General features: G+C 35.9%; 1 protein-coding gene across 6 annotated transcripts; it reads left to right on the top strand.

The window, feature by feature from the left end:
• Nucleotides 1–1,841: 1,841 nt before the first annotated feature.
• LOC102631201 (polyadenylation and cleavage factor homolog 4) lies at nt 1,842–11,173 on the top strand. 6 transcript variants are annotated; one of them, XR_008052323.1, is made up of 10 exons: nt 1,842–2,415; nt 2,860–2,961; nt 3,079–3,333; nt 5,003–5,800; nt 6,099–7,043; nt 7,179–7,727; nt 8,608–8,705; nt 9,008–9,115; nt 10,024–10,364; nt 10,499–11,173. XR_008052323.1 is itself a non-coding variant. In XM_015527012.3 (7 exons), the coding sequence occupies exons 1-7, from the start codon at nt 2,071–2,073 to the stop codon at nt 8,650–8,652; spliced, it is 3,039 nt and encodes a 1,012-aa protein (XP_015382498.2). In that variant the 5' UTR covers nt 1,842–2,070; the 3' UTR covers nt 8,653–8,839. The 6 variants fall into 6 exon arrangements, 3 of the variants coding, with proteins under 3 accessions (XP_015382498.2, XP_006467996.2, XP_024950641.2); XR_003063843.2 differs by having other exon boundaries at nt 10,024–11,173; XR_008052324.1 differs by lacking the exons at nt 9,008–9,115; nt 10,024–10,364; nt 10,499–11,173 and adding an exon at nt 9,155–9,306.
• The last annotated feature ends 2,162 nt before the right edge of the window (nt 11,174–13,335 follow it).

The following is a 13,335-nucleotide window of genomic DNA, read 5'->3' on the forward strand; positions in this document are numbered from 1 at the left end:
TACAGATTTCATTAATTTTATTAAGGGGTTAGTGCTATTATTTATAGTCTCGTTTATCTCACCCTTAGTGGAGACTCCCTCACGGGGTGAAGTCTTGTGTTGTATGCGCGCGAGTGAGTTTGGTCCTTTATTAAGGAGTTAGTGCTCTTATTTATAATCTCGTTTAACTCACCCTTATGGGACTCCCCCCTTGCGGGATGACTTGTATATCCACAAGTCTGGCCTTCTTGTTGCACGAAAAATAGAAGATTGGCTAAATACAAATAACCTTCTGACTATATTTGTAGATTTCACTAATTTTATTTAGGGGTAAGTCGTCTTATTTATAGTCTCATTTTTTTTCCTCACCAACACAACCAATATTTACAGAAAGGGAGCAAAAATTCAATAACCGTGAAAAAAACTGTATATCTGTAAAGATGGCAATGGTACGCGCAAACCCGCAAATTCGCTCAAACTCGCCTGCTAAAACCCTCCCAATGTGGGTAATTTTATGGGTTGTGGACGAGTTTGGTATTATAAATTAAAACCCGCACTAAGTTGTAGATGGGTTTGATGTTAGCCAAATATCCATCGGATACCTGCAACTTTTTTAAATATTTTTAATTTAATTTTAGTTAAAAAAATTTAAATCTAAAAATATATAAAGTAAATATGTAAAGTGAAAACACGTGCGCAGGTTATAACGTGCGTAAGTTCTAACAAGCTTTAACCTAATGCATGGATAATTATATGCTTATTATAATTTTGTATGGATTATTATTCTTTAACTTAATGCACAGACTATTTCATTATAATAATTTTGTTCTTCTGATTAGTATTAAAAATGTATTATTCTTTAGAAAATATTAATCCTAATTATTATTGTAGGAATCGTCTTGGATAGGTGCTAATGGTGGTGAATGAAACAAAGTTCTTCTTTTCAAACTTGTGTTGAATGATAATATGAATCGGTAATTGTTATTTTTAGATGCTAGTTTGTGGTTTTTTTATGGACTTGTGTATTTTGTACTTATATTTGAGAATTTAGGTTGGATTGATGTTGAAATTTTAATTTTTCATTTACATTAGTTAAATTTAGAATTGAGAATGTTATATGAAATTTTAGGTTATTATTATAAATTTACATATTGAACATTTGTGATTTTAAATGTAAAAACTTACAAAAAATCTATTGGGTACTATTATAAGTTTGATAATTGTCAAAATTCATAGCGGATGAGTTTTTTTTTTTTAAATTAAAACCCACAGTGGATTGTGACTGGATTTGATAATTTAAATTTTATGCGGGTTTGAGTTTGATAATGGTAAATCTGCTGCAAACGCCGCGCTATTACCATCCCTATATTGTCAATCTATTGGGTACCATTATAAGTTTGATAATTGTCAAAATCTACAGTGGATGAATTTTTTAAAAAAAATTAAAATCTACAGTGAATTGTGAGTGAATTTAATAATTTAAATTTTATGTACGTTTGAGTTTGATAATGATAAATCCGCTGCAAACGGCGCACTATTACCGTCCATATATATCTGTAAATGGTGAAACAAAACTAAGAGGAGAGTGTGATTGTGGCACAGTGGAAGTGTCTTGACTGTCTTCTGTTGGGGTCCACTTGAACATTCTTTTAAACAGTTAAAATCCGTGCGATTCGCGGACCTAAAATCAAAATCGCTGTGATCAAGTTCCCATTTGTGTACTCATATTAAAACAAAGGTGTGAGTGCGTTAATCAACGTCCACGTACTTCACATTTGGACAAGAATTCAGTTATTTGTCCAGAAAAGATCCCGTGGACCCTACTTCTGTCACTATAATAACCGTAGATCAAATCCGGATAGTAGTCCCCAAACCCTTAAAAAAAAAAAAAGATTTCTCCACCGTCTCGACTCTCGGCTCATGATAATTGCACGAATTTGTATCACGCTAAAAGAACGCACTAAAACGGGACAGAGACGAGCTTCTTGTATTGAACTTGTTCGATACCATTCTAGTAACCGAACAGACTGCTCATGTTTCAAAACCCAAACCCTAATTCATTATTAATACTATTGATTTCTTTGAAGTTGAATGGAATCTGGGAAAATCTTACAAAACCCTAGACCTTCGCCTTCACCTTCACTTGCATTCACTAATAACAACAAGGCGATGCCAAATGAGCTGGCGCAGAAGCCGTCAACGCCGATAATTGACAAGTTTCGGGCGCTTCTGAAGCTACGAGAGGCGGAGGCTAGGGTTGGGGATGGTGCCGGGACGACGCTTAGTACGAATGAGATTGTGCAGCTATACGAGACGGTGTTGGCTGAGCTCACTTTCAATTCGAAGCCGATTATTACTGATCTGACTATAATTGCCGGAGAACAGAGAGCCCACGGCGATGGCATTGCCGAAGCAATTTGCACCAGGATTCTCGAGGTTTGTTGATTGTTTATTTGTACTATGCGGCTGCTTCAATCTTGTTAAATTTTAAATTTGGACTTGTAATTTTGTTGCATAATCTAGGATTTGAAGTTTCTTGAAGTTTTCAAAATCCCCTATTTTGTAATTTTGCAGTTTCAGCATTCTGAGTTTCATCCTGCATTGCTGTATTTTTAAGAAATTATTGGAAGATATATGGAGAATGAACAAAAAAATAGTTTTTCCCACTAGTGGTGAACTGCTGAATTCATACTTTCCAGTTAATTATGATAAAATAGTACAATTCTTTGGTTTTCAACCTTGTATTTTGGGTAAGGTTGATAGGAAAAAGTGGGGAAATTGAACGTAATCAACATTTTGATTTTGTTTTTCCGTTTTCAGATATGGCGGTGTTTATGTACGCTCTAAGTTTTATATTTGCTTTCTGTTGTTTGTGCTTAGGCCCCAGTTAATCACAAACTGCCGTCGTTGTATCTTTTGGACAGTATAGTTAAGAACATCAATAAAGAATATGTTAGGTACTTTTCTTCCCGTTTACCTGAGGTGAGTGCATCATAGCTTATGTTTCCATTAATTGCTGGTTATTTTCAGATAACATCTGGACTTTGCTTTTTGAGGCACATATTCTAATAAAAAAATTTTATTTCACAATCTTTCTAGGTTTTTTGTGAGGCATACAGGCAAGTTCATCCTGACTTGTATAGTGCTATGCAACACCTCTTTGGCACTTGGTCAACAGTTTTTCCACAAGCAGTCCTCCGCAAGATTGAGGCGGAACTACAGTTTTCTTCTCAAGTAAATAAACAATCATCAAATGTTAATTCTCTGCGAGCGTCTGAGTCTCCTCGACCAACTCATGGCATACATGTTAATCCTAAATACATACGTCAGTTTGAACATTCAAACACAGATAGTGTAAGCTTTTAAATAACTCTCTTCCTCTATCTCCCTTCGCTTCCCAGAGCACAGAAGGGTTAGACTGTTGCTTAATTTTATTAGCGTGGATGAAATCTATGATTTATATGTTTGGAGTATTCCATTTGGTGGATATATGTACACCTTTTTGCAAATATTATGTTGCAATTGCCATATTTAACTATAGCCTGTTATAAAAAGTATAATGTTAGTGAAGTTTTTGGACATCACTCTTTTTCTTGTTTCTGGCATTTGTTGCATTAGATATAACCAAAAAATTATTAGTTTTCTTAAGAAAATTTATTGTAACTCTGATAATTACTATAGCAAATTCTGCTGGGTCGCTGCCAAGTGCAACTGGTCAGCTGTGTGTCTCCTGGGCGAACATTTCATGTTTTGTTGATGATTATCTCCATGTCTAGATCAGCTTCTCCTTGATGTTGCTTGGCTGGACCAGTGCAGCTTAGGTACAAATAATTAAGAAAAGGCAAAATGCAGATGATGTTGATTCAGTTTCAAAAGGGATAACTATTTGGCAATATGCATAAAGTGCAAATAGCTTCACAATTGGAGATGCCCCTTTTCGATTCTTGGAAAGCTTTGCATCAAATGCAAGTTGGGATGAAATCTTCTTTTAGAAGTCAATATGCATATATCTGATAGTTATTTATGTTTTCCTGTTCATTAGTCTTCTCATACATTGGGGCTGTCATAGGATATTGGGCTACAATATGCATATAGCTGATAGTTATTTATCTTGGCACATGTAAAAAATAGTGTCCTAGTAAACTGGGCTACAATTACCATGGGTATAGGATGAGTAGGTGACAGTTGATTAAGTTTAACATTTATTTTGAACCTGTATTTGGTTTTGGTGTAATCACATACTTGTGTCTTGGTGTTCGGTCTGCAGATGTGCAGAATTCTGGTTTTTGGTCTGGGAAATCTATAATTCACGACTGTTTTGGCTTTGAAAAATGCTGTTTGATGCATTGAATGTATTAGCTTTTTTTATATGCTTGTTATACTTTTTGCCATGTTCGCTTTTGCCTACTTGATTTGCATTCTTCAATTATGTCAGAAAATTCATGTCTGAATTAGGAAATGAAAAATGGTGCTTTGAATATACAGCTGACCTCTGGTCCTAATTGTTAATCTAATTTGTTTAGTTGGTTATTTTTCTTCAATTCTAGCTACAGTATCAGTGGGGAAGATTTAAGTTTAATTTGTGATTTGTGTTTGTGCATGGACTAAGTTAGGTTGTAAATTGGGGAAAAAGAGCAAAGTGTTGTTTTGTTGATGGCTTAGACGCAGTTTGACCATATGAGTTCTTGCTATGGATGCATGTAGCAAGAGTTCCAAATCTAGACAAAACTTGTTTACTGATATATTGGAGCTTTCTTTAGACCGTGCATGTATTGGTTTAGTTTATGCCTTTTTCCTGTTTGTGGTAGAAGGGGTACTTTTGAGCTTTGTTCTTTCCCTGTCAGTGATCTTATTACTTTTTCTTTATTGTTATAATCATATACCTGACTGGGAAACCTGCTTAGGTTGTGAACTATTTTCAGTTATCAGTTATCGACTCTAGTTTGAGTCTATTGGTGCACATTTGCTTGAGGCAGACAATTTTTGACATTTAAAAAGTGGAATTTGTTTATAACCCTTGCAGAACATTCAGCAAGTAAAAGGAACATCTTCAAATCTGAAAGAATATGGTCAGAATCCTGCCATTGGTTATGACGAGTTTGACACTAATCATTTAGAGTTGACATCCTCGCAGGTTGGAGGTCAAAGATCGAATCCAGCAGGTAGTGTCGGTCGTGCGACTTTTGCTCTTGGTGCTAATAAGCTGCATCCATCTTCAACTTCCAGACTTGGAAGATCTTTGTCGCCTTTAGCAATTGGATCAGAAGGTGATGAGTTTGCAGTGGAAAATTCACCTAGAAGGCTTGAGGGGACCTCTCCATCTCATCCAGTATTTGATTATGGAATAGGCAGAGCAATTGGCAGAAATGAGGAGGTGAGTGAATGGCGTAACCCCAATAGATTCGAATCTACTTCTACTTCTTATAATCTTAGCAATGGACATGAGCATCAAGGACCTAGAGCTTTGATAGACGCATATGGAAGTGACAGAAGAGCTTCTAACAACAAACCTCCGCAAGTTGGACACATGGGTATAAATGGAATGGGCAATAAGGTAGCATCGAGATCATGGCAGAATACTGAAGAGGAGGAGTTTGATTGGGAAGATATGAGCCCTACTTTACTAGACCGTGGCAGGAAAAATGACTTTTTGCCATCATCTGTTCCACTATATGGATCAACTGGGGCAAGGCCTGACTTCAGCAAGTTGAATGCTTCCTCGTTGGAGTCTGATGTTAGGACCAATCATTCTAGTCAGGCACAGCTACCTCTGTTGGATGATTCTTCTGTAACTGCTGAAGATTCAGTTTCTTTGCTGGGTGTATGTTTTCTCAACTTTGTTTGCTGTGCCTGTCTGGTTTAATCATTTCAGTCTGCTGATCTGGATACCAAATGATATATTTACATACAAAAACTTCTCTTGTTTTTTTATAAGTTGGTTTATTCAAGTTTACTTGTCATTATTTTTATTATGGATCCCTTGTGCATAATGTGGTGATTATACCAAGTATTAGATGTGGGAACCTGACTATGATTTTTGTTAGAGCATGTGATATCAGATCATGTATCTTGATTTCCAACTACATCTTACATTTTAAAATTTTTATATGTTTTCGCAGTCTGGTCGCGGAACAGGTAAAGTATCTGGGTTTCAATCTGAGCCAAATCAAAATCTAGGTTCTCGTTATCCTCAGGAAAGCTGGAATTTGCCACATCACTTCTCTCGATCATCACACCCTCCTAATGGCAGGGGACGAGGGAAAGATTCCCATATTCCCTTTCCGGGCAGTGGTGTACCTTCCTTGGGTGTTGATAAAGCGGCTCCTTATATTGACAAGTTTGTGGGTGCTGATGCACAATTTGTTAGGCCTCCAGCAGTTGTGTCTAGAATAGGTTCTTCTGGTCCTGACTTGCTTAGTACTGGGGCTATACAGTCATCAACTGGGGCTTGGGCCCCAATGAACTTGCATAAACCTCACCTGCCTCCTGGACAACCTGTTTATCCACAGCAAAAGCAGACAAGGACTCAGTTTGATTCAATAAATGCTGCTGGTCGCATTTTGAATCAGGGACCAAGTAAATCATTGTATAATCCCGAAAGCAAGGAACTGAGTTTGATGAAGCCACAACTGCACGATCAACATGCTACTCCAAATCAACAAAACCAGGGCCGGGCACAATTTCTTTCTCAGGAGGCTACAAATAATTTTCTCCCCTCCATTGCAGCATCGATGCCACCTCACCTACTGGCACCACCCTTGAGTCATGGTTACACCCAACGAGGGCACAATGCCGTCATGGGTATGGTTTCATCAAATCCAGTGCCTGCTGGACAACAACCTTTACATGTCCAGAGTATTCAGAATAGCTCCTTGCATTTACAGGGGAGGCCGGCGCCACCACTTCCTCCTGGTCCCCCTCCTGCTTCTTCTCAAATGATACCTGGGTCTCAAAGTGCAGGGCTAGTTGTCCCCAGTCAACAACCAGGCCATGCATTTTCTGGTTTGATTAGTTCCCTCATGGCACAAGGTTTGATCTCATTAACAACGCAAACCCCTGTGCAGGTATTTATTTGAATTGTTAGTATCCTGTATGTTATTTTTTTTTTTTGGGGGGGGGGGGGGGGGGGGGGGTCATTGGGTCAATGGTGTTACTTATGCAATGTAAGATTATATTTCAACCTAGTAATTGATTTGTAGGATTCTGTGGGACTTGAGTTCAATGCCGATCTTCATAAGTTGCGCCATGAGTCGGCAATAAGTTCCCTATATGCTAATCTTCCACGACAGTGCACCACATGTGGACTACGTTTTAAGTGTCAAGAAGAGCACAGCAGTCATATGGATTGGCATGTGACTAAGAACCGGATGTCTAAGAACCGTAAGCAGAAGCCTTCTCGTAAATGGTTTGTAAGTGCTAGCATGTGGCTTAGTGGTACAGAAGCATTGGGAACTGATGCAATTCCTGGGTTTTTACCTGCTGAGCCCATTGTGGAAAAGAAAGATGATGAAGAAATGGCTGTCCCTGCTGATGAAGACCAGAATGTATGCGCATTATGTGGAGAACCCTTTGATGATTTTTACAGTGATGAGACCGAGGAATGGATGTATAAAGGAGCTATCTACATGAATGCACCAAATGGGTCAACAGAAGGCATGGATAGATCTCAGTTAGGTCCTATAGTGCATGCTAAATGCAGGTCTGAGTCTACTGTGATTCCCTCTGACGATTTTAAACGTGATGAAGGGGTATGCTTCTACATTTTATTGCTTTAACATTTTAGCATTTGTTTTCTTTTAGCAACTGCTGTTGTCTTCTATGGAACATGATTATCATGCTGTATGCTGTTTCCATCTAAAGTTGTCTGAACCAGAAGATGTTATTTTTGACACATCCTCAGTCCAATAGTCTGTACTGTGCTAGCTAATGACATTTGGTTGGTGAATACTTTCTATCGTCTTCATCTTCAGAAGGAAAAATTTTGATTCGGCGCTAAGTTTCAAAGCCCAAAGAGCAGATAGACACTTGAATATTAATGAGAATGTTTAAGCCATTTAGTTCAGGATGAGTACTTCTTGCATTGTGTAAATTGATTTTCCATGAAATTGAATTTTAGAACTACAAGTTTACGGATGCATTCCTGGTTGAGGATAAATAGGGGTGTAGCCTTGGGATCTGCGAAGCTTTGTTTGAAAATCTACCCCTGCAAATGGCTAGATCTAGGCATGCCCATAAATATTTACAACGGAGTAAATAGGACCGACTTGCCCTTGTATGGATTAGACTCTGGTAGGCCACTGATTGTAGTATTAGTAGATTTTAATATAATTTCGAGAAAAGAGTTGGGGAGGGGGGAAGATAAACTAGGCATTAGCCAAAAAAATTTGCCAGTAAACTTAGATTATTGTTTGACAAATCCCCGCAAACTGAGAGCACTTTGATGAAACAATGGTTTCAGTTCTAACTGGTGTTGGGCAGTCCTCTTATTTTCAGAAGGGGGGGGGGGGGGGGTGTTGAATTGGTGTAATATCCAATGCATTGATGTTTTAAGGTGTATATATAGATGGTTGTAGTCGGAGAAACTTACATCTTATTCTGACATTTTTTTTTTTAATTTCCGACTTGCAGGGAAGTAGTGAAGAGGGTAATCAAAGAAAAAAATTGCGGAGTTAACTTTAATAGATTGCTTCTTGAGTGTTTTGTAACTTGCGTTACTACTTTTAGCGGTACGCTCTTACTTACTTTTACAGTAGCACTGGAGATTGCAGTTCCTTGGTTTTTTGCCAAAATCATGTACATGTATAGTTCGATTTGTATCATGCCCATTATCTTGCAATATAAGATTATAATTTCTCTGGCAGACTTTTCTTTTCAAGCATGTTTGTCCCTTATGTCAACTCGTAAAGAAATTATTAGCTATTTTCAACGACAGTACAATTGTGACAAGTGGAACACTTGTGGTCGGTTCATTTTCATTCTTGTCCCTTTTCTCCTTCTACTGAGTACTGACCTTCTTTGGTGTAAGCAGTGCAGGTGGGCTCTCTAGACTCTCCTACTGTTGTTTTAATGGAATAGAGTTATATCTTATCAGAATAAATGTGGTTGCTCTCCGGGTTAATGAAATTCTACTTTTATGGTAAATTTTGTCCCTTTTTTTTGGTTTGTTTTTTTGCAGTTGTGATCCACCAGTTGCAATGTGTACTCTTTGTTGACCACCAGTTGCTTATTATAAAGTCATTTTTTCCCCCTACTTTCTGCTTTTCTTCTTTCTTACTAATTTGAGATGGTGAAAATTTTGGCGACTCCCACCAGTAAAGCCAATGAACCAGACATTTTCATGATTTTGATGGTTGCTTGTGTTGCTTGACACAGGCTGAGACTGTGGTCTTAATAATCACATGCCAACGTTTGATAAAAAGTTTTACGTCATCTTGTCCATGGAAGAACTGCAATTGCAGTCGATTTCAAATCCCCTCTTTGTACTTTTTTTTTTTTTTTGGTGTTATAATCGCATAATTTTATCATAAAAATGGACTTCGTATTTAATGTTGAAGGGTCGGGAGAAATTTCCCACTGTATAGTTATATAATTTAATAATTTAAGAACAATTTCTAGTACGGACGTCTTTATTTTGTTAAAAGTATATCGATTTTAATGTATTAATAGACAATATATATATATATATATATATATATATATATTGTATAAGAGTAATTGTGACTTCAATATTCAAATTGATTAGCCAACAATTAATGGGCCTTTGGCAGAATAAGAGAACACTTGCTAATTTTCTTTTTTAATTATAAAATAATTGTAAATTAGTTTTAGTAATTCTTTGATTGTAAATATTAGTAATAAAATCATGTATTTTTCTGCTAATCATTTAGTACTAGAGATAAAGTGAAGTATTTTTGTGATAGTTAAATATTGTTACAAAGCAAAAAAAATTGATTATTAAAAAAATGTTCCTTGAAATAATAAAATAATTTCGTTATGTGAAATTAAAATATTATGAGTACAATTTTAAATCAAGTTAAAATTTAGTTGCAGGAGGTGAAGGATTTTTCTTGAGAAAGAAGAAAACTAGAAGAGGTTACCGTGGAGAAAGGATATTTGTTTTTTAAGGAAACAAAAACAAGGATTGCAAAATCCTACGGGAATTCATAAGCGATTGTTATTGGGGAAGTCGTTTCATTGTGGGCAAGGATTGCAAGGGCGTTGCATTAGCATTCTGCAGCGTTAGCCTCCGTATCTAACTCATATTAATATATTCCATTAAACGAAATCACGATCAGTTTGTTGACAATCCTCAACCTCAGTCAAGCGTCAGACTCACCGTCAGTTCCTGCCACCGATGACTACAGTTTCAATGCCATTCAGTACTGGTACTACTCCATACTATCAGAATCAGATAAATATTGCTTTTTGTGCTAGACCAACCCAACCAATCAACAAAAGCCCAAACCAATAGCCTCAGTCTGCGTGTTTGATGATTAACAATATCCTTTTGCCTTCACAGGCTACAGGCCAGCCAACAACTAGTACACCTACAGCTGCCGAACCAACAACAAATCCCGGCGGGAGGAATCCGTTTCTATGAGACTTGAGTTTTATCGTGCCAAGCTTAAAGTGCGACATGAATCTGATATAAGGGCAATGTATTCTGATCTCTCAAGACAATGAAAAAACCTGTGGGATGAGGTTTGTGTCTCAAGTAATGCAACACCACCTCTAAGACGAAGCTAAATCTCTCTCGAAGCCGTAGCTACTTTCCAAGCTCAACATTCTTGGGGCAATGGAAACCCTCCAGCACATGCATTTTTTGTTGTGAGAAAAATAAGAACCAGGATTATGAATTATTTGCTGTTCCTGCCCGCGGAGATCAGAATGAATGTCCTCTCCGTACGGAGCCTTTCGATGTCTATATGAGTGATGATACCAACGACTGGATGTGTATAGGAACTGTGGATTTGAGCGAGGCCAAAGCATCATCAAGGAAATTCTACAAGTCTCTGTTAGGTCCCGTTGTGAATGCTAAATGCATCAATTCATCGGCTTAATTAATTTTCACAGTACTGTTTTATACTATACCCAGGTGTTTTATTTCAATTTCAATTTCCACTTTTGAAATCTTTGTACCTTTATATATGTTAATAAATAATTGAACGAGAACAGTCATCTTTGGATATATCAATCGAACCGTTCATATTTCTATATAGTCCTATTCCTTCTATGGCTGTGTGTTTTCAGTGGGAAACTGTTTGGTTATATTGATCAATTTGGTTGCCCTTAAGACGTGTGATCTCGTAGACTTTAGTTTGTGCATCAATTTCACTTCTTTTACGAAGTTTCTTTCAATTTCAATCACTCTCAAGTCTGTACGACTTTTTCAATGTGGTTATTAGCTAAGAATCCAGATCTTCCGATTTTTCACTAAGAGCAGATAAGAGGATGCCGGAGATGCCCATGTAACTATTAATAGAGCACTCCAAAGCAAGTTCAGAGCGAAGCTGTCAGCCGAGTCCAGTGGCTGCTCATATCTTTATCCCAAATTTAAAAATACAGATTTTATTAAATTATTAATTTTCCTATCTTTTAGTTTGACCTAATTTTACTACTATTAAGATTCCTGATTAGAAAATTAAGTATACGGAAAATGCTATTTCAACCGAGTTAAATCTTGACACTTTAAAATGCACTGTTTTACCGAAGAAAATGAAAAAAAAAATGTTATTTATCTTTTATATTGTGATGTTTATAAATAGAACTCTCTTCAAATTGAGTAACTTTTTATAAATGCACATATCTCATCCTCTTATCATTTTCCTTTTTACAAGATCTCCGCATTATTGGAAACCTCTCCTATTGACCATAAGTTTTGTAATATTCAAACATTTCATCAGAATTATTGAAACATATTCCAACCTTAGGCACAATAACTTTTTCCTCTAGTTTCTCATTATTTTCTTCAAAATCATCCTTCTCTAATTCCTCCACTTCATCAACTTAGGGCCAGTTTGGGATTGCGGAGGTTGATGAAATAAGCTGCATGTGCTGTGCAGATGAAATAAGCTGCTGATTAAAAAAATAACTCGGTGTTTGGTAAACTGTATTGTTGCGATTGCTGTGAGTTTGAAAAGTATAGTACATGCGTTTGGTAAATCTTATTAAGAAAGTGTTGTTGTATTATATAATGACCAAAATAGATTTACATTTTCGTTGCTTTTTATTTTATGTTTAATAAATTGTTTAGACATATTTTTTTCTTAAATATATAAAATTACATTAAAAAAACTCAATTAAGAAAAATCTAAAGAATTTCATAATCTATTACATAAAATATGATAAAAAAAGTATACTTTTACATAATCTAAATAAAATAAAAAGTAATATGTATTACATTCACAATAAATTTTTTGCAATAAAATTCCTCAAATTTTCCATTTTTTGGGATCCAGAGCCATTGGTATTGTGATACTCTTCTTGACTGTTATTGTCTCTTTCTATTCCTTCATCAAAGATTGAAGTAGGATAATTTTCAAAGTTATCAAAATGAAGATCACGTTGCGCATGTCTCCTTATATAATTGTGCAATGACATGGTTGCAATGACTATTTTCACTTGTTTAGCAAATGGATAGCTAGGCATATCTCTTAAAATCTTCCATCTTTTCTTCCATACTCCAAATGTGCGTTTAATAACACTCCTAAGCGATGAGTGAGCATGATTAAATAATTCTTGATAACCTGTGGGTTTATCACCTTGACAAAACTCTGGAAGGTGGTATCTTTCACCTTTATATGGACTTAAAAAACCACTGATTTTGGGGTATCCTGCGTCCACTAAATAATATTTTAATGTTGAACAAAAAACATGTGAATTTGTATCATAATATTTTAAAAGATTAAGTTATAATTCGACTTAAATACTTTGTAAAGGAAAAAATTAAAGAACATACTTGGTTATGGCAGTAACTAAACTGTGGTGGTAAAATAATATATAATGATTTATATGTTAGGGTTTATAGATAAGTAATATATAATTGTCTTTTTATTAAAATACTACTAGACATTTTAAAAAGGCGTAGTAGTTTATTGAATAAGCTGCTTATGAAAAGTAACCTTATACTTGCTTTTAAAAGCTGCTGACGAAATGAAGAAAATTATGAAATAAGTTGCTTTTACAAAATTTACCGAACATTATTTTTATAAAAAAATTATGAAATAAACAGTTTATTGAGTTTTAACCTCAATCTAAAACGGGGTCTTAATTCACTTGTTTCAAATTATCCATTACTATGCAAAGTAACGTATCCAAAAATATTATTAATAATTTTTTTTTACTTTAATAAAAGTC

Source organism: Citrus sinensis, chromosome 2 (genome assembly GCF_022201045.2).
Source record: "Citrus sinensis cultivar Valencia sweet orange chromosome 2, DVS_A1.0, whole genome shotgun sequence".
In the NCBI taxonomy this organism is placed as follows: domain Eukaryota; kingdom Viridiplantae; phylum Streptophyta; class Magnoliopsida; order Sapindales; family Rutaceae; genus Citrus; species Citrus sinensis.

What these genes read in the sequence shown, in the direction of transcription:
- LOC102631201 (XM_015527012.3), top strand. Translation starts at nt 2,071, where the DNA reads ATGGAATCTGGGAAAATCTTACAAAACCCTAGACCTTCGCCTTCACCT. An exon ending in ATTCAGTTTCTTTGCTGGGT is followed by an intron (nt 5,801 to 6,098) that starts GTATGTTTTCTC and finishes ATGTTTTCGCAG; the next exon opens with TCTGGTCGCGGAACAGGTAA. An exon ending in ATTTTAAACGTGATGAAGGG is followed by an intron (nt 7,728 to 8,607) that starts GTATGCTTCTAC and finishes TCCGACTTGCAG; the next exon opens with GGAAGTAGTGAAGAGGGTAA.